A 19,375-nucleotide genomic window follows, 5' to 3' on the forward strand; every position below is an offset into this window, starting at 1 on the left:
TCTGCGTTCCAGTGTCTTGTGAATTGCAACCATGGCCGCAATCTCGCAGCTCAACCTACAGGCTGTCTACACCGCTCCAGACGCCACCAAAACCTTTACGCACGCGATCCCCGCCGAGTCGAGCACTGATGCTCTCGCTGCGAAACAATCTCACTTGAATCACCTCCAATCGCTCGTCCCCATGCTGCAGGATGAGATCAACGTATTCCTGACTGAGCGTATGGAGGAAGACAAGAAGGCTCAAGGCGCGGTCTCCGAGAAAGAAGCCAAAGAGGAGGAAAATTACGGCGAGGACGTGGTCGAGGAGGATGCTTGATTCACAACACGAGAATGGTATACTACACTGGGTATCAAAAGTCGCCGGGAAAGAAACGACAACAACACATAAGAAAAGAAAATTCCAACAACCCCCGGCGGATGCAGATGCTGGGAAACACAAGAATGCTACCCGGAACGGATGCTGGGCACGCGGTTCGCACAGCCCAGATGGACGACGGTGTTGCTGTGACAAGTCAGAATAGGGTGATGGCAAGAAGCACGGGCAGTTGGGGGGGCTTACTCGGGGAACACATTGATCACACTACCTCCCAGTCGCTTGTGACACACACCACAAATCCGCTCCTCGGTGACGGTGACGTGGCGAGCCCGGGTCCCGCCGCCCCGAGCACCTTCGCCCAGCACGAGTTGGGCCTGGGTCTGCATATCGCGTGTCTTGCGCAGGTTCGCCACGATGCGGGCTTCGTTGAACACCGAATTGGCTGCACGCATCCGGCCCTTGAAGTAGAACTCCAGTTCGCGTACAGGCAGCGCGGCAGGAATCAGGCTCAATGCCGCGTCTGCCGGTAGCCGAGACCCGTGTTTGGCGAGGACAGCCAGCGCGGGGCCATTTTGGGGCTGATATCCGTGCGGTGGTGCAAGATAGAGGGAGAGAAGGGTGAGGTAGATGGAGCTTTCTTGGTCGTCCTCGGACTGGGGTGTGCTTTCCGAGAGATGAACTTGGTTGCAGTAGCTGTGGGAGGTGGCTTAGCAATTGGTTTGACGCCCAATGTATTAGAAAACTCACTCCTCTGCTTTCTGATGGTCCTCCAACTTGAAAACGTAGATCTCCAGCACCTGGCGGTGCTGGCCCATTTTGCTGAATACGACAGCTCTTGCCTCGTAGAAATCGGGATCTGTGGGAGCGTTAGACATATCCCTCCTTTACTCGGGAGCAATACATACCCTCTCGGTCCAAGCGATCCAACATCTTGGCTGGCGAATATTGCTCGCTCTCCTTGAGCATGGCCAGGAACTTATCCTTGCATGCAGTATCTTTCTTATCAGCGTTGATCTGATCAAGAAACAGCGTTAAAAGCCGCTGGTGAAGATCCGGGCTCATGTCATTCCACTCGTGAATGACATGCTCCAGATACTGAATAGCCAGTTTCCGATCAATTGGCTCCAGGAAAGCAAGCACCCGGGACCGCGGCAGAGTTTCGGCGTTTTCAGTTTCGGCCAGGAAGATTTCCATGCCAAGTTCGTGGTTCTCGCGGACGGGCCATTCCCCAAACTCCAGAATCAAGTCAATCTGATCGGGCGGCAGATTTTGTAGGTACGCAACGGTGCGCGTTGGGCCGGCCAGGAGTCCGGATTCTTCTTGTCCAAACCGAAGCAACAATTCCAAGGCTTGGCGATGCAACTTCTTGCCGTAGAGGAAGTCGATCAAATCGTTGTATCGGCCAGTCTCCTCGAGGCGTTCCATGACCACATCTGGGTCGCAGAAATTGGCAATTCGAAACAGAGATCCGGCCAACGAGGGCGTTGCATACATGTGTGCACGGAACAATGTGGTGTCGACCAGCCGCGCCTTGGAGCGTAGAGTGGTTAAGAAATCATCTGGGGATGGGAAATCGAGGAGCTTGAGCACGGAGTCACTAGCCTCATCCGTAGCTTCTGTAGGTGCAGGGACTTTGAGTGAGCCATCTGGGCCCAAAAATCGTTGAAAACGTCGGCGCACATCCGCCAGGTAGCCCTGGAGTTCACGCACGGAATTCTTGAGATCTATGGTTTGATTAGCAAGTGGGATGGATTGGCTACATAGGTTAATTTGGCTCACCTTTGTCTTTATCTTTATCCTCGCCGCGAACACTGCTAGTGTCGCTCCCATCTTCAGTTTTTCGAAGCAATGACCTGAACGAAGGGGCGTAGAGAGATTGCTCCGCCGGTGCAGCTTCAGACGAGCCATCAGTGCAATCGCCGTTGCCATTGACTTTCGTGTCCGATCCATTGTGCTCCGGAACGGTAGACAGGTCACCTGCAATCAAGCTAGGATACAGCCGAATAACCGTCTCGGGAGGGGCAGCGATCTCGGTGAATAGATCCAACGACTTGCGGTATTTACGCAGAGCAAATAAGCTCTGGGCTTTTTCAAGCTGGGCCTTGCGTAGTCGGCCCGGTTTGTCCTGCAACAGGGCGTCCTCCAGGCTGCCCAACAGGCTGATTGCCTCATCCAGATAACCCTTCTCAACCAGAGAGTCAATCTGCGTATCATAGCTCAGGGCCTCCATGCGCCAGATAGTCCGATCGCTCGCGACGAGAAACCCTTTACCTGCATGCGCAAGGCTGATGTTCGGCTGGGGAATGTGCAGTATACTCGCCGACGGCAATGGAATAGACTGCAACAACGACAGAGTCTCCGGATTCCGCACCTCCAGCACCCCCTTCGCCGTATCATGCAGCGCCAGCAGAAACGGATACGAATACCCAATCTCTACCGGCGCATGGCTCCACGGGATCTGCCGTCGCCCAAGCGCCTGCCCATCCACATCAATAAAATGCGTATTGATGTCCTTCGCTAGCAGAATTTGGCCTTCCTGCAGCCTCGTAGCCAGCGGCCGCGGCACCATACCCCCCATCCCGATGTAGCTCATGCTCGCAGCCCCGACCCCGGTGAACCGCCCAGCCTCTTCCACACTGCCGGGGCCCGGCAGCTCGATCACTTGGCCCGATTCGATTTCCACCAGAACAAAGCTGGAGCTTAGCCCGACGACTATCCGTGTCGCTGATACCCACGTCAGCGTCTTGATCGCGCTGGCCAGGCTCAACTCCATAGTATCCGACTCCAGCTCCATGTCACGCCACACCCACATCAGGATCTTGCGTTTCACGGCGACCGCCACCCGCGACACGATGGCGGGGACATTGGTATCCGCGTCATTGACGACATTGGAGGTGACTGCAAACGCAGAGCAGCCCTTTGTAGCTGCCAGCTGCTGCTGCTGCTCGTATGTCTGCGAGTCGTGCAGACTGACATAGCCGCCGGACAGGGAAACCAGCACTTTCGCCTCTTTCACGAGTGCTAGCTGCTCGATCTTGTAACGGGCAAACTTCTCTAGCTCACGCAGCAGCTCGGTATTGCCGTCGTCGGTCACGCGGTAGATGCGGAGTGTGCCGTTGTTGAGCCCGGCGAGGAGGCAATCGCCGTAGGCGAGGACTGAGTCGATTTTCGATTTGTCGCGCGGCTTGAGCTCGACCAGCGGCCGCGCGGTGAATGCGGATAACATCGCGCGAGCCGGTGGGAGAATGGGGCTCAATTCATGTCCCAGGGACCGTCTTGTGCCCGTTGTGCCGCAGGAATTGGGGGGAGCTTCACCCTCTCCGTCTCCCGCTGGGCTGCATGTGACGTCTGTGGATGAGTCAGCTGGCGCCTCAGGCTGGAGGTATTTTGGCTACGTTAGCTCACTACTTTACCACACAGAACGCAGGGTAACGTTTACGGTAACAAATGTGCTTTTCTAGGTAACTGAATTTAGATCTCGCCGCTCTGATCATGCTTGGTGAGTCAGTTATAGAACACATTGGCTGCAGATTTTGGTTGTATAAGACTCCTCGTATGATGAGCACCATACATCCCGGGAGATCCTAAGCGACGCAATATCCCGATTTTATTGTATGATTTACATATCAAATAGCAGGATTGATAGCCATTCAAATAAAGGTCTTAAACATTCTACTTTCAGGGTCCAAGGACATAATATGAAAGTGTAGATGTATTTGATCCCCTGCTGCACGCCGATTTTCATTCTTTGAAAGGCGAAGAACGTCTCCAAATTGAATCTTCACCTCAACTGCAGAATCCACCTGCTCATATACCACGAGCAGATGCTCACAGCACTCAAAGCCATACAGCCGCCAGTAAGCGCTACAAGAGCCATATACCTTGTCAGCCCATATGCGTCCGGCTCTAGCGTTGGTAATATCAAGTTTCCACTAAGAGGTCCCGTCAAAACATTGCCTATCCCTTTACCAAAGCAAAACAGGCTGAATATTATCGGGGCAACCGTCGGGTCAGCACTGACAGACGTAGACATGCGCGCCCACATGGCAGTATAGCCAGCACCAAAAAAGCCATAGACCAAGGCAAAGGCGATTAAAGGTGCCAAAGAATGTGCGAATCCCCACAATGTCAATGAAGCCACCGCGGCTGCAATGCTCGATAGCGTGATAAGAGTATTGACAGAAAACCTTCGATCTGATAAGAATCCAAAGGTTAACTGTCCCATCACCTGTGAGATGCTCATAAGCGCCAGAAGCAAGGCTCCATCGAAATTGCTCAGTCCCATAGATGTGGCGTAAGAGGGCAGATACAATGACGGATAGAAGTACCCTAACCCCTGAGCCACATTGGAGAATGTATATGTCCAGAAAAGAGGGGTTTTGAGAAATCTCCAATCTGCTTTGGCGGCTATGGTGTGTCTCGACGCCGGCAACCGGCCTTTCAGGAAGGGAATCAAGGGGCCTGTCAACGTGAAAAGCGCAAGAGCAACGGCCCGTAGCGTTGTTCGATAGCCATATGTGTTAAGCAGCTTCTCCATAACGAAAGGCATTACTGCACCTGAAATTCCAGAGGCGCCGCATAGAATTCCATATGCCATCCCCCGTCGGGAAATCCAGAACTCGTTCACCATGTTGAGAATTGGATAATAGAAAATGAGAAACCCGAGCCCATAGGCCACTCCCTGTGTCAGAATGAGGGTTTCGAGAGTCGAGGCAAAAGATCCGGATACCAAAGCAACAATACAAATCGGCCCTAACCACAAGTCAGCGGATTCTACAAGAGGACCGAAGTCTGAGGAGGCTGACATCCAACCCAGATCATCTGTCGCTGGAATCTCTGGTAGCGCTTGATAAAGGGAGCTGTAAGAGGAGCACCCAGATAGGAGATCCCTGAGGCAACTGTGCCTACGACTGAAACGTAAGGATTTTCAGAAAATTCGGGTAGCTTCGAGTAATAATTTTGGAAAACTCCAAAGGAAAGAGGGAATCCTGGAATGTGTCAGTCCAGTTAAATGCTTTGTATCACCAACATGGAGTATTACTCGCCCCATAGCAAAGCTTCAAAAACGAATGCAGTGCAAAGCAGTCTCCAAGCAGCAAAACCCCGATCAGTAGGTTCAAGTTGTCGGTTGCTAGTTTCTGCTTCCTCTTGCAACTCACTCATTTCGATTGCAGGCGAGGGCAACTGCAGCGATGATCTACTTTCATTTAATGCTGTTGAGACCATGGCAAATAACGCACGTGGGAACATTCAAGGAGTTGAATTTACAAAGATTTGTTGAATCTGGCGCCCACAGGAATAGTGAAGCTCTTTGTGCGGGGACAGAGCTGCGACGTCGCCGAGGTTCGGGGCTAACGTGCCTTTGAGGAATCGATACGGACCAATGGTAGAGTCCCAATGATCATCCAATAGACCACAGTCACTACGCCCCCGGCGACCGAGGCTATTTTCCTTGACTTGATTCGTATGTGGATGACAGGATAGGGCGAGCCAGGATGGCGGTAGACGGGACCTCCGCCCCTCCAGATTGGCCCTCGCACTGGCACCGAGGTATGTTCCCTGATCAAAGGCCAGCGATTTGACCACGACCGCTTGTGCTACAAGGATCGGAGAGCCAGCCAGTATAGCCCGCCTGGATTACCGCCTTATACTATGAATATGCGGCGCGATTAGAGGGCTCGGGGCGATGGCGTTTACCTACGTAAGACGGGCCAGTCACGCAGCATAAATAAACAGTTCTGGTATCTGAGTTGTTGCGTATCTGAAATCAAAAGAGCACCTCATGCAGTCCCTAACCCGACCAGATGTTTGTCAAAAACGCCAATAGAGCCGATGCTACCGGGCCACACTTAATCCTAACCCAACACACCATCTAGAGTAGATTGGAAAACGTTAGTGCGATGCAAGGGGCGCTTCCTGCCCATTGGCCGGGAACTCCTGATGTTTCGCAGACGTGCCTTTCCCACGCCACGTCGAGACAGCCGGGATATCAGCCTTGAAGCGCTTCTCCTCAGTGCCGTAGGCGCGGGGCGTGAGCTTAATCAGCGTGTGCAGGGGCACCTCCATCCAGGGCGACTGCTCCTGCGGCACATTCATGAAGTACGCATAGATGCAGCGCAGCACGGCCTGGTGCGTGACGATGATGACGTTCTCGCTGCGCTCCAGTTCCATGATGATCGGCTCCAGCCGAATCACCACGTCGCGGTACGACTCGCCGCCCCGGTACCGGTAGTTGTACTTGTCCTCATCGCGCGCGGCGAAGTCTTCCGGGTACTTCTCGGCGATTTCCTCGTATGTCAGCCCGTCGCAGACACCGGAGTCCAGCTCGTCTAGTGCCTTCCACTCTAGCTTCTCGAAGCCGGTTTCAGCTTTGAGGTGCCGGGCGGTCTGGATCGTGCGCCGGAGGGTGGATGTCCAGATGACAATCTTCGTGTTGGGGGGAACTCCGGACTTGCGGAGGAGTGAAGGGAGAGCAGAGGCGTAGGCCTCGCCGCGCTCAGAGATGCTGGAGTCGCCCCCAATGCGGCCAGTGAGGTTATATTCGGATTCACCGTGCTAAGACTGCGGTCAGCTTTCAAGGTCACCAAAGTGGGTGCGGGTGCCGGGGAGCGGACTCACTCGGGAGAGCCAGATGGAACGGGGTTTGATGTGCAGGTTTTGAATATAGTAGACCAGCCGGCTGGACAGGTAATCCTTTATCTGGTTGATAATTACCGTTGACCCAACGTTGATGAGTTTGACATAGGTGTAGTGCTTCTCATTATCATCGATGGTCTCATAGGCCTTTTCATAATTGCGGATGCGCTTGCGGAAATCCAGGGCCGCCAGCTCGGGATCCTGGCCCTTGTAGTCCGGCGACGTAGTCTTCACTTCAAGGATATTGGTCATGATCAGGTCTTCATCGTCACAGATCGACTCGACAAAAAGCGTTTCAATATCGGCTTCCCGACACTTTTCATGGATCCACTGGCGGCGCTTCTTGGTGGAGTTAGTGGCATCCAGAATGGCAACCACCCCCTTGCCGTCGTGGAACCACTGCAGCATATCGGACATGGCCGCTTCAGCCGCTGCACGGCGCATGCGCTCGCCCTCCGCGTTGTGTGGGTCAAAAAAGGTTGCGGCTGGCTGGGGTGTGTTATGGCGGCGGTAGCTACCGACGTTGAACACTTTGGCCGGAATACCGACCCAGGCCAGATAGCGCATGGCTGATTGATATCAGCGCGTTGTTCGTGCAATTGGGCACCGGTGGTTTGGAGGTGGGACAGGACAGCTTACCCTTTCCGGCAATGAGGCTCTTGCCTCGGGCCGGCAGGCCTACCATGACCACACATATTTTGCAGTCATCAGACTGGACGGTAAAGTTAGACGGGACCATAATGACACATTAAGCGGGGAGAGTAGCATGGGAAGGTGTCACTCATCGGGCAAGATGAGTGGTAGAGGAGGGGGGAGAGCAGAGGCGAGAGAACGAAAAGAAAGTCGATATGGACAAGCATCAGATGACCGCTGGGCAGGCGAACGTGGAAGACGTCGGGACGAGAGTAGGCTCGTTTCCGGCCCAGCTGGGCTATTTGAGCCATCTGCATGCAACATGCCATATGGCCATCTGATTTCTTTCCGATCAAAGAGGCAAACTAAGCGCCGTGGTGTTCATCCACTATGGCCCGGGGTTGCCCCGCCGCAGAATACAAGAAGGCATTCCCCCATGCAGCTATCCAAGCTAGCTAGTCCCCGTCGCTCCCGTACTTCCGTTCCTGGGGCCGCTAAAGCCACTGGCTGATGGAGAGGGGAGGAACCGAGGCAAAGGAGGGGCGTGCAGGGATCCCCGCGAAACGCGAGCGTGTCGATCGGGGCCCAGACATGGGGGGAGATGGGGGGTAGATGGGGGCAGTAGTAGTAGGCACAAATTCAAAGCGCATCCTACTTACACTGGCAATGAACACCTTGTGCTGCTGCTGACTCCGGATCACACTTTTTGTCGACATGGTGGTGGTGGGATTAGAATTGAAAGGATGTCGGGTAGAATAGGAATCCTTCAGAGAGACAAGCTTCCGACCCGAGGCCTGCTGGGAGGAGAAGATGAGGTAATGCCGTAGATGCAGCCCAACATGCAGACCAAAGGGGGAGGCAGGAATGAATCACAAAAACAGGAGGATGTGAACCAGGAAAAATTCTCAAAGAAAAATAAAATAAAAAGAAACGAAACTCCGAGGGAGTTTGGGCCAGTGGTTTGGAGGGGATTCTCGTAATGCGGTGAGTCTGGATTTCGCCGGTCCCCACTAAACGTCATCCCGAGCCCGCTTTTTGCACGCTCGTGGACTTCTGGGACTACTGCATACGGACGATCTGTGTCTCGGAACGAGGTCTTGATTCATATCTCTTGTCGTCATGTGCCCTTTTGATATAACTCCATACCCCCCGCCAGTGCCCGTTCTATATGGTCCCGCCTGTACTCCGTACACACTACACCTGCTCGTCACCCTCCGCGCCCGGTGTTGAGCTGCCCTCGGGCTTATTGGTCGTTCCCCGCGCACGCTGCACACGCAGCGGTCCTCCCCATGGGCCCTGGTGGCCATTGAGCGTGTCCATGGCCCGCTGGGCTTCGTCAACGCTGCTGAAATCTACAAACAGATAGTAGTGGTCGCCGGGCTCGAATCGTTTCGCGGGGTGTGGGGTGAAGACCTTGCTGACGTTCTCACTAACAGATCCAGCACACATCAGTCACGAAACAGACAGGAACTGCGATGGGGATACACCCCCATCGCCGGCCAATACATACACGCTGTATCCCTGGAAGAAAGTCCTCATGTTGCTCTCCACGCTTTCGGCCTCGGTCAGCCGGGGCAGGCCGCCCACGTACACCCGCTGGCTGGAGTCGCTGTTGACCTTGGCACCGCTGGTACCCTCCTGGGGACGCCAGCGGCCCATGGCAACCGGTGACCGGGGTTGCTCGGCGGCGCGCTCGGCAGACTTGGCCACGCCGGGCTTAATCTTGACGGGGCGGCCCAACATGTCGCGGCCGTCCAGCTCGGTCATGGCCTGCTGCGCATGCTCCTTGGTCTGCAGGTCGACGAAGCAGTAGGACGGGTTCCGGCCGGTGAACGGGTCAATGGCAATGTCGATGCGCTCGCTATCAAAAATCATGTCTCAGTCGGCGCCGTCACACTTCATGGAGGCGGCTGGCATATGTCCTACATGAGATACTCGGCCGCCGTGAACAGCGCCTCCACATCCTCCGACTTGGCCGTGTACGGCATGTTCCCCACGTAGAGCCGGCGGCCCTCCGAGATGGCCTGCGGCACATGTGGTCCTGGTCGTGCGAAGGCGGTGCGGGACGTGTTCGTGCGTGGCGAGGGCGAAGCTTGCGGGCTGCTCTCGCTCTTCATCCGCCAGTTGGGCGAGTTGAAGGCGCGGCCGTTGGTGCGGACATTTTGGAAGGGCGACTGGGGAGCTTGTAGGAAGAGAGCATTAGCAGCGATCAGGCTGGATGGCTCTTGCGGGCCTTAAAACACACTCTGCTCCTCTGGCCTGGGGATCTCGGTGTCGGCCATCGTGTGGTCGATGTAGGATCTGAGATCGTCAGTCTCCAACTAAGAACAGGCGGAGCTCCACACTCACCCTCACACAAATTGTCGTAGAATCCACTCACAGGCTTTGCCAATTCTCAAAAATTCCAAGCCACGCTCGCGCTCGACGCTTTACGCCTTCCACCACTTTTTTTTTGTTTGCGCGTGCAAACAGTGCAAAAGCCATAGTGGATTGGGCTCCACTGTGCTGGCCCGCGTATTTCAGCGCGCTTTTTTTTTTTTTCTCCTTCTTCTTTCTTCCCGTCTCAGAGAGAAGAATGGCAAATTTCTACTCTGATGTCTCCAGATGGTCCTCTGTGACCATGGGTAACCCTCGAGTGGGTTAATCCAGCCATGGACCCCAGTCCTCGGGTGTGCGTTCATCGCGATCTCATCCGCGGCGGCTCTTAGCCACCGCTGCCCAGCTTCTTCCCCAGCTGGTTCCTGCCGAGGATTTTCCAGAAAGCAAAAATCTCTCTACAGAAATCCTCGAGCACGCCCAGCATGAAGCTCTTTCTCATCCGCCACGCAGAATGCGAGCATAATGTAGGCAAAGCATTGTATGTGCGCGGATGAGGAAGCTCCCCTACACCCCTGTTTCTCGCTAACTGCCAGTGCGCCATGCAAGCGGCAACTCCAATGACCTCACAAGTGTCGGGAAGGAGCAGGCTCTCTGTCTGGCGCGGTACTTCCGTGACCGGCCGGTGCGCTTCACGCGCGTGTTGTCGTCGGATCTCGATCGCGCGACCGATACTGCCCGGGCGATCTGCCAGTACCAGCTGGGCAGTGGGCCTGCACTCGAGCCGTTTCAGACGGCCAAGCTGCGCGAGCAGTGCTTCGGGTGTGGCTCTCTGTCGCGCGAGGTGACTGGTATCGAGTCGATGGCGTCGATGCGGGCCCGTGTCAATGGCTTCTTGAGAGATCATATCTGGCCGGAGATGGCCAATCACGCTACCAGCGGTGATTCCGTTATTGCGATCGTTGGCCATGGTATGATCTTGCAGGTTGTGTGGGCGTGCTTGGCCGATCTCTTTGGTCCGCAGTCGTTCCATCTGGCGAGGGATGCGGAGTGGACGGGGTCTGGTTATATACATCCCTTGTGGTCGAACACGGGGATCATGGAGTTGGATATCCGTCCTGGTGGCCCGCCGGAGGAGATGCTCGCTGAGAATACGGTCCATCCAAGTGTCAAGCCGCCGTGGCTGATGAGGGCGAAACCGCCTTGGCCTGAGGGGAATGCCCCCTTGGTTGCATGGTCAGTGACGATCCTGATGGTGGACAGCACGCCGCATCTCAACGGTGACACCCTGGCACCGACCATTCCCGTGGTCGTGTCATGACCGCAATAACAGCCGATGAACCAGGTCGATCGGCTGGCGGGGACTGTTTGACTTGGTAAGTCTTTTCGATTTATTGTCTTTTCGCTCCCGTGATGAAGTATAATTTGCAGACCTGTTCTGAGTTATAATGCGGAATCAATGTTTACTATCTGATGGAGATTTTGCCTTTTTGTTTCGTTTGAAATGAGTTGTGATCGTTGCTAATGATCCTTCCAGATTCTCGCCCGTCAGAATCTCGACTGGCAGCCAACCCCAACCCCCCTATGGATGGGACTATCTCAATAGGTGAGTTCTTCTGTTTGTGTTTCCGGGGCACTTCCCACTCCGATGACGAAGCAAGATTTACACAGACCTGTTCTGAAAAAGAATGAGGATAACAAATCACAACTCTTCCGATGGAGCTCCTATTGCCTCGGTTCTCTTGAAACTTGGCGTGTGGTCGTTGCTAATGACCGTCACAGTCCTATTCAGTTTAGACTTCACGACTATAAAATAGTATTAAAGAATGTATAAAATCAACTATTAACTCGAAGCGAGCTCCTTTTTCCCTAGTAGCCAGTCCCTCGGATCGAAGGGACCTTCTCATAGAAGCTCCATGTCAGCATTCCAGACGAACCTCCTGCCCTGTATATATCTCCCATCTTGTGTCCTGTCTCTGCGTGGGTTTTAACTGCATTTGGGGGAGATCAGGCGAGGTGACAGTCTGGTCCCTTTCTAGTAACACGAGGTCTAATATTGGATGGTTCAAGAAGAAAAAGACGAGAATCGCCTCAGAGGCGTACGACTGACTGGAAGTGTACGCACTAGACAGGCCAAGAGCTCCCGTGAAAGTTGATTAATTGTCGCGATCTTAGAAGTGAACTCTGTAGCTCACCCACGCAATAACTCTCTTCACCTTTTCGAGAAGTGCTTGAACGAGCGCCGCAAATTCCATTCCTGTGTGTCAAGTTTGTCAAATAGAAGTTCATTGTTTTTAAGGTCAATAAAGCTTGAATCAATCTGAGGTAACTCTTATGATGTAGTATCAACAGTCATGATGCCTCGATGGCAGCATATCTCCATTCAGTTACTTGACAACCTAGGGAGCTTTCCCTTGCTCAAGACCATAGTAAATAGAGTGCTACACACATCGGCAATTGGTGGTAGGGATTTTGTTACTTCTGACCACTTGGCTATGGGTTTTCACGTTTCTATGCAGTGGTTAGCTCGTATCACAAAATGAAAATCGCACAAGGTTTGAAGACATCACAACCTTTCTGTCCGTCATGTATACAGGGAACACGATTTCATATGCCCTAAAGGCATATGGTTCTGTTCGAAGAAGGACCTTCTTGCGTTTGCTGGTCCAACCTTTCACGCTACCCAATGGCGGCACTCCATAAACAGCACGTTCTTCATCCGAAAGAAATATATGACTGGATTGTTGATTCGCGGGGCTCACAAGGAGTGGATCATGCAAGTCCCCCTCCAGTCTATATTCCTCCCTCAGAGCCGTGACCTCCTTGTCCACTGTTGTTTGCGTAGGGTCGTAGGGCGACTTGTGGCGCGCAACTTCGTCATCGGTTCCAGTCTGGCATGTCTCTGCTCTGTCTGGTCGCAGAATTTGTCTTTCGAGGAGCGTGAACTTCTCCAGTTTCTCCTTTGGGTTCATGGCAGCAAGTCCATCGTGCACACGACGTAGACTGTTGGGAGCTCTCGTGCAGCAGACTTTCTTAGCTGAAGGAGCCCAGTGTTTGAGAAGGCCATTCATTTCGAGGGCTTTATTGTGTCATTGAAGTTATACCATTCATAGTATACGATTGAAAGTACTTCAGCTCATTTGAGCGTTTATAATTTCTGAAAATATGAGGGTGAGAGAGCCTCTGGCAATAGCAGCGAATAGGTGACTTTTAAAGATAATATGACATCACGATTCTTGACAGCATCACGTGGACGGGAAATGAACCCAAGGTTTATTACACAGGCGCTTACATTGAACTCATGTCTGTCTTTCAGTACTAGAGAAGTATGTGACGATGGCGATGAAACTGGCCAGAGTCAGTCCTGAAGATTGAGGGAAGCTTCTCACATGGGATGAGCGGATTAACCCCAAAAGCGTGTCCAGATAGTATGCAAAAGTTTTCATTTTCATTTAACGAACACCGCAGGGAACTAGGAATAAAGCAGTTTCAATAGTCACCTCAATCCTCCGTGACGATAAATTTTAATTCTCCATCGATGTTTGCGATGTGGGGTGCAAGATCAATTTCAGTAGACACGTAATCACCGGAGGAATTGAGAAGCTCCGCATGAAGAATTGGTTTTCGTTTTGGCCCTTCAGAAATGCTTGCGTTTCGTGCACTCTTGCTAAAATCTGTTCCGCCCCATTCGAAATGCCCTAGAATGAGAACAAGAAACATCAGACCTCTTTTACAGACGGTCTCTGGCAAGACAACTTCTCACCATCATTATTACCCAAACACTGATCCAGAAGAAAGTCAGTAGTGAGGCCAGAGCCCTCGTCGTTGTTGCAGATTGCGTTCAAGACTGTCCCGCCGCGCAGAGCGGACAGGTGGATATCGCACGCACTTTCGTTGAAGGACATGGTGGGAAATTGAAAGCTCGAAAGTACTGATGGAAGCTATCGGTAAAAAAAAAGGAGGGGTAATCGCTATTAAAGGCTGGGGTGGCAAATTGCTCGTTATGCCGTTTGGACTGTAGTGACTGTAGCTACCCGCTCCAAAGAACTCCAATCTATGGTACGAAGACTACTTACACAGGCTATGACGCCATATGTCCCACGAACTTTCAAGCACACATTTACTCCGCACTTACCACGGATATGATTCGTACTGGGAGGTCTCCATCAGGAGAAAGGCGGAGGTGGCAAAATCTGAAAGTAAGCATTTTTGACAGCTATTATATCGGGCCGTTTCCGCTCCCCGATAAACCCGATATTGGAGGATATTGCCGGCAGGATCGGGTAGGCGTGAGCATAGTTTCAACATAATGAATGAACTCTTTAGGCTTCGTCCGCTTAACGTGCTGAGGTCGCTCTATATTGGTTTTGCCGACAAACCTATCACGGAGGAACAGCAGAGGCGAAACCGAGACACCGAACGCAATGCTCCGTTGCATGAGGAATATAATTATCTACGGCAAAAACTCATCAACCCTCTTCATGACAAAATATTCCTTGCCGATAGTCTCGCTCTCAGAGCGTCGCAGATCTCAGGCGGAGCTTTACAAGCCTCACGCCATAGTATTGAGTACAACACAGAGAACGAAGAGCTTCCATTACCAGAACGGAAGAGAGACATCAGAATCAGACTTGCCGATGCTAGCTTAACATAAAAAATGGACCTAGAAACACTCAAAATTTTGAGTAAAATGCTTCTAGTCCACAATATCAAGCATTTGAATCATACGGCCGATACCCGGCGATTCTAACACCCCGGTTCATGATTAATCCAAATTTCCATACCAAAACATAACGCAGGCGATCTCCAATGTGGTCTACTGTATCAATTGCTAGCGGTAAGTGACCGCTCCATGTTTCGACACACCCCGTTGGCGAATAATCTTGCGAGAATTCGCTGCATAACAAAGCAATTAAAACTGGTCAAACCTCAGATTGCTGGTCATATATCAACATCCTAGTAAGCCACAGATTGCTGGCTACTATCCATATTCGTCTAAGCCACAGACTGCTTGCTAAAAAGTCATATATTCGGTAGGAAAGTCATCGAAATCATCCGTCGCAACTTTGACTGAATTGACGCCAGGCAGGACCTTCTGAATCTGTGTAACAAGCGCCGGGTTGCTTCGTAGGCGTTCGTTGATCTTTTCGGCAATATCTTCCTGCAGAACCCAGTCATGTGGGCGCGCTTCGGTATTCAGGTAGTAGCAACGGTCATATGGGTGGATTCTTCCACACACGCAATTCTTCCGTTTAGGTTGATCGATAGCTTGATCCGTTGATGTCGTAGCTATAGCGGAATTGGATGCGCTTACATAGCCTTGTTCTGACTGATCTTGCACTGCCCGGTGCGTCCGATACGCTCTCAGGACCTCTTGGAAGCTTATGGGATCTAGGCGATCTAGCTTATCCCTCCAGATGTTGCTAAAATAGCTATCTTGAGGCTGCACGGCCTGGAGGAAGTCCAGAATAGGTGTATGGTCCTCTGGGTACTCATCGTCTTGGTAACAGACATCAGGCACTTTCGCTGATTTTGCCTTATAATATAAGGTCGACCAGTTCAATAGCCATCGGTCTATCGACGTCTTGCCGATCGGGGTCATCACTTGGTGCCTCCATGCATTCCGAAGGTCTTGGCTACGTGTAGCTTTAGAAGTCACCATTCTTGCATACAAATCAGACTGATTCGCAGGATCTGCGGAACCTATAATCCTTCGGTGCGGGTTGATCCGCGGCGGATTCGTGATGATTCAGGGGCTGATGATTCAGGAGACGTACGCTGGCAGGATGCAACAGTGGCAGATTGATGCGTGTTTTCCTTGATGATTACCAGCGTGCTATCGGGCTCATAACTATTTATCAAGCTCAGAACGTATGGTCTAGTATGCATTCATGACGAAGATTAAGCGGAATCAAAATCAGGATGAAAAGGTTGAAAGATTGAGGAAGAGAAACAAGGGGGGCAGGAGACACAGTGGTGTCTCAAGTTTCCGACCACCGTTTTGCTCCACCGCCTAGTCTTCCACTCTCAGAGGAAACTTCACAGGTCAAGAAACCGCTATAAACGTAATCTTCGATCATGCTTTTTAATAAAGTTCATCTTCTACAAACTTAGAAAGCCATATATCGAGGGTGTGATGCAAGAGTAAGGGAGTTGTTCGACCGGCAGAATATTATGTCATTGTTGGGTGGTCGAAGGCTTATAGAACACACAGTGTACGATATATCACTATATCATGCTACGTAATATTACACCTCACAGGGGTTTAAAATTTCAACCCCTTGAATAATTACCAAGGCTATTAGCAATTTTTCGACCAGCGGACATGCGTGTACTGTAGCTATCGACAAATTGTTCAGGGTAAATATACAAGCACGGACCCATCGCAAAAACCGGAACCCTATGATAGCAGTTCTTGCCAGGGAGTAAGAGGGTTGTGAAGTATGTAACAAAATAAGTCCATGTCTGGAGGTGCAGCGTTATTATCTCCCAAAGACATTTCGTCCTCCTTGAGCTATTTTGGGGCTTCTGACTATCATCATATCTTGCGTATCACTGGGGATAGATATCTTGTTGCCAGCCATTTGGGGGAATATATATCGACAACGGAGGAAGGGGACGCGCACCGGAGCAGTTCAGTAAGCAAGTGATGCATATTGTCGCGTGCCTGGTGCCACAGAGAATGAGTTACCTACCTGAGGGACCAATTTCTGGGGAGATCGACCAAAAAATATTGCGAATAAAAATAGCAAACCCTGGTTTCGATCCAGGTACCTTCGGGTTATGAGCCCGACGCGCTTCCTATGCGCCAGCTTGCTGAAGTTAGAGTTTTGTGGGCATTTGGCCATAATAATCGGGTCCTCAAGCTCCAGTTGTGAGTCATACTGGAGGCCGGGTATCCACTATGCCACTACAGGACTAGCCGCAGACACCCTTCCCCATCCGGTTTAGACTACAAATTCCTTGCCGAACTAGAAAGGTTGTACAGAAAGACACGCATCACTCATCGGTGTTTAGAGCTGGAAATTTCTAATTGGAAAAGATTGAACTGGATAGAAAAGAAAAAGAAACCGGGGGTCGCTGTTGAAGCTCCCCATGGCCATAAGGCCTAATCCTCGGAGGTTGCATCACGACACCTGCTCGTGAATCCGAGATTATATACTTCGCACAAAGGTCTGGGGGGAATCGACGGATCCCCTGGTTTTATACCATTGTGTCAACTGACATACAATATAGCTTACGCCGTCAGTATCAAAGGCCCCATGGCCTCAACAGAACTCTGCAACCAAAAAAAGCAAAATTAGACCCACTCTGAACTCCACAATATCCCACGGCCAGATAGCCCATGACGAGCTTTCTAATGAAAATGAAACAAAAGGCGGGGCCCGCCTCGACACAGGCTGGGAATATCTCCTCCTCAACAGGCATGGCTTTAGTTCAGCCTCGGCGCGAGATGGGGCATTATCCTCTGATGCATCGCAGTCCGTACAGTCGGAACTCGCTCTATAAACCCACTCTTTTTGTCAAAGAGCCACATATTCGGTGTGCCTTCTGGTGCCGAGGCCGTGTATATCTTGAACCGCATCCACGGGCCGTTGATTCGGGCGGGTCTATTATAGCTGCTTCGGGGGTGAGTCCACACAATACACTGGATCAGGTCCCAGCTTGGCATCGGAGGATGACCGGCTTGGCTTGGATGGTGCAAATTAATCCACAGGAATACAACCGCGAAAAGCTGGCGGACACCATTCGCGAGAGAGACATGCGTGATATGCGCCACAGGGGCGTAGCCGATTAGGTTCTGTGTCCTGTACCAGTCCAGAATGTCGGTAATATCCTCATAATAGAGGCAGCTATAATCACTCCCGGTGTCATCTGTGCAAGGCAGGACCACATGCGGCCCTCGGGAGTTCTGAATCCCCCATAAAGGCAACGCGAAGGACATATCGACCTAGGAAGAATAACAAGGATCAGCGTTGCCCCCCATTACTCTCGTCAGCGCGGACAAAAATACTCACTTCATTTTGGAACGTAGGATCCCTTATCATACCGTGTATATTATTTGCGCGCGTGACAAGGACTTGCCCGATTCGCGGGGTTGAATGGCCGAAAAGCTACAGAACAGGGAGACAGTTAGCCATAATTCATGTTCGATATCCCTATCTCCTGAATTCGTAAAATCTCAATCCTAGACCTAGACAGAGCGACCCACCCCTTCTACCCAGAACGCCCGGTCCCCACGAAACTCGTGGGCAATTGCCTGATACTCTTGCAAGTCAAACGGCCGGGGCTGGCTGATCTGCTTTCCTTTCGACCAGTATGTCACCAGCCCCAGATCTGTGTAGATATCCAGGTTTCCATCCTTGTAGGCCACCATAAGGGCCTCCACAATGGGTTTCAGCTCCAAGTGATCTCCCTCCTCCTCGAGCCAGTCTCGGATACCCTTGAGGTCTTCAAGCCGTTGAATGACCGCCCAGCTGAGACCCGGATGGTTCTTCATTAGCTCTCTTGATAATGGTGGTCAGCAGATTAGGTCTCGCTTTGCGCTTCATCTCTACAGTGAATGCTTACTTCTTTTCCACAAGCCGCTCTTCATACACCACCAGCTTTTTCCGGAAGGTGTCCGGCAAGATATTTTCGCTGATTCGTACATGGCATCGCTCAATCTGCGCCTCGATATCACTATGGATAGTCAGATCGATGGGTCTCCTACCCTGTGTACAGGTAGGTATACTCATTGTGTAGGTCTGGCTCATCCCAGTTCCACCCCACAGGAAGCTCCTTGGTTCCTGTGAGCTGCCATTGCTTCCGTTCCGGTAGCTTGGGTGGGGGAGGAGGAGGCTCAAGCTTTCCCACGTAGGAGACATCTAGGTCGAGGGTTGCGACATTGGATAATGGCTGGGTCTCTGGTTTGGTCGCGGATGAACTGGCTTCTCCACTCGACTTTCCTTTGACTGCCCCTTGTCTCTTGTGGATGGCTTCCTTCCTCTGCGCTGCCCGTTTGGGCTTTTGAGTTGACTTCTTCCTGCGGGGGGGCATCTTGTAATCTTGTAAACGGGGCGTGAAATAAGATGAGAATCAGCAGTGAAAGTTGTGAGTTTTGCGAGGGAAAGGGCTCCCAATTTATTCGGGGAACACTGGTGAAGAAGAACAAAGCGAAGAGGATTCAAGAGGAGGCCTCGATGGGTACGCAATTGGAAGCTTTGTTGGGCCAGTGATTCTTTGATGGGAGTTTCTCAAAGAAAGCACCAGCTTTCGTTCTCCACACGAATGCTAGTCATTGAAGCCACTTTACCAAGAATCCCCTTGGGCTCCCTTGAAACGCATTGCGGATTCTTGGGCTTTGTTTAGAAGACTACTATCCTCCGGCGGTGATGGAAATTTGGTCATGTGCCCTTTTACACTGGCACGCGTGTTTTAAGCTTACCAGAAGAGTATGGGGTGGACTATATTTATATCAGGTTGATTTGAGGC

The 19,375-nt window shown here is 51.8% G+C and overlaps 9 protein-coding genes across 9 annotated transcripts; 2 read left to right on the top strand and 7 right to left on the bottom strand.

The window, feature by feature from the left end:
- Positions 1 to 31: 31 nt before the first annotated feature.
- Positions 32 to 316, top strand: N7482_004783 (uncharacterized protein; the record flags this gene model as incomplete). The annotated part of the gene is made up of 1 exon (XM_056686908.1): positions 32 to 316. One exon carries the CDS (start codon positions 32 to 34, stop codon positions 314 to 316), a length of 285 nt encoding a protein of 94 aa, XP_056545650.1.
- Positions 317 to 444: 128 nt separating this feature from the next.
- N7482_004784 (putative vacuolar morphogenesis protein AvaB) lies at positions 445 to 3,662 on the bottom strand (the record flags this gene model as incomplete). The annotated part of the gene is made up of 5 exons (XM_056686909.1): positions 445 to 502; positions 560 to 1,009; positions 1,064 to 1,172; positions 1,222 to 2,040; positions 2,096 to 3,662. Coding segments are annotated over 5 exons (3,003 nt in total), but the record flags the coding sequence as incomplete, so codon positions are not given.
- A 435-nt stretch (positions 3,663 to 4,097) lies between these two features.
- Positions 4,098 to 5,542, bottom strand: N7482_004785 (major facilitator superfamily domain-containing protein; the record flags this gene model as incomplete). The annotated part of the gene is made up of 4 exons (XM_056686910.1): positions 4,098 to 5,068; positions 5,122 to 5,304; positions 5,358 to 5,474; positions 5,518 to 5,542. The coding sequence occupies 4 exons, from the start codon at positions 5,540 to 5,542 to the stop codon at positions 4,098 to 4,100; spliced, it is 1,296 nt and encodes a 431-aa protein (XP_056545652.1).
- Positions 5,543 to 6,208: 666 nt separating this feature from the next.
- N7482_004786 (bifunctional nucleoside/nucleotide kinase/histidine phosphatase family protein) lies at positions 6,209 to 7,691 on the bottom strand (the record flags this gene model as incomplete). The annotated part of the gene is made up of 3 exons (XM_056686911.1): positions 6,209 to 6,871; positions 6,935 to 7,521; positions 7,592 to 7,691. The coding sequence occupies 3 exons, from the start codon at positions 7,689 to 7,691 to the stop codon at positions 6,209 to 6,211; spliced, it is 1,350 nt and encodes a 449-aa protein (XP_056545653.1).
- A 1,088-nt stretch (positions 7,692 to 8,779) lies between these two features.
- On the bottom strand, positions 8,780 to 9,867 carry N7482_004787 (RNA-binding protein; the record flags this gene model as incomplete). Its single annotated transcript, XM_056686912.1, has 4 exons — positions 8,780 to 9,014; positions 9,096 to 9,446; positions 9,512 to 9,767; positions 9,831 to 9,867. The coding sequence occupies 4 exons, from the start codon at positions 9,865 to 9,867 to the stop codon at positions 8,780 to 8,782; spliced, it is 879 nt and encodes a 292-aa protein (XP_056545654.1).
- Positions 9,868 to 10,386: 519 nt separating this feature from the next.
- N7482_004788 (histidine phosphatase family protein) lies at positions 10,387 to 11,222 on the top strand (the record flags this gene model as incomplete). The annotated part of the gene is made up of 2 exons (XM_056686913.1): positions 10,387 to 10,442; positions 10,511 to 11,222. The coding sequence occupies 2 exons, from the start codon at positions 10,387 to 10,389 to the stop codon at positions 11,220 to 11,222; spliced, it is 768 nt and encodes a 255-aa protein (XP_056545655.1).
- Positions 11,223 to 12,423: 1,201 nt separating this feature from the next.
- Positions 12,424 to 12,972, bottom strand: N7482_004789 (uncharacterized protein; the record flags this gene model as incomplete). The annotated part of the gene is made up of 1 exon (XM_056686914.1): positions 12,424 to 12,972. One exon carries the CDS (start codon positions 12,970 to 12,972, stop codon positions 12,424 to 12,426), a length of 549 nt encoding a protein of 182 aa, XP_056545656.1.
- Positions 12,973 to 13,402: 430 nt separating this feature from the next.
- Positions 13,403 to 13,806, bottom strand: N7482_004790 (CVNH domain-containing protein; the record flags this gene model as incomplete). The annotated part of the gene is made up of 2 exons (XM_056686915.1): positions 13,403 to 13,599; positions 13,665 to 13,806. The coding sequence occupies 2 exons, from the start codon at positions 13,804 to 13,806 to the stop codon at positions 13,403 to 13,405; spliced, it is 339 nt and encodes a 112-aa protein (XP_056545657.1).
- Positions 13,807 to 17,333: 3,527 nt separating this feature from the next.
- Positions 17,334 to 18,940, bottom strand: N7482_004791 (uncharacterized protein; the record flags this gene model as incomplete). The annotated part of the gene is made up of 5 exons (XM_056686916.1): positions 17,334 to 17,852; positions 17,920 to 18,015; positions 18,114 to 18,408; positions 18,473 to 18,583; positions 18,636 to 18,940. 5 exons carry the CDS (start codon positions 18,938 to 18,940, stop codon positions 17,334 to 17,336), a joined length of 1,326 nt encoding a protein of 441 aa, XP_056545658.1.
- Positions 18,941 to 19,375: the final 435 nt, after the last annotated feature.

This window comes from Penicillium canariense, assembly GCF_028826845.1.
Source record: "Penicillium canariense strain IBT 26290 chromosome Unknown utg000002l_segment0_segment0, whole genome shotgun sequence".
Lineage (NCBI taxonomy): Eukaryota > Fungi > Ascomycota > Eurotiomycetes > Eurotiales > Aspergillaceae > Penicillium > Penicillium canariense.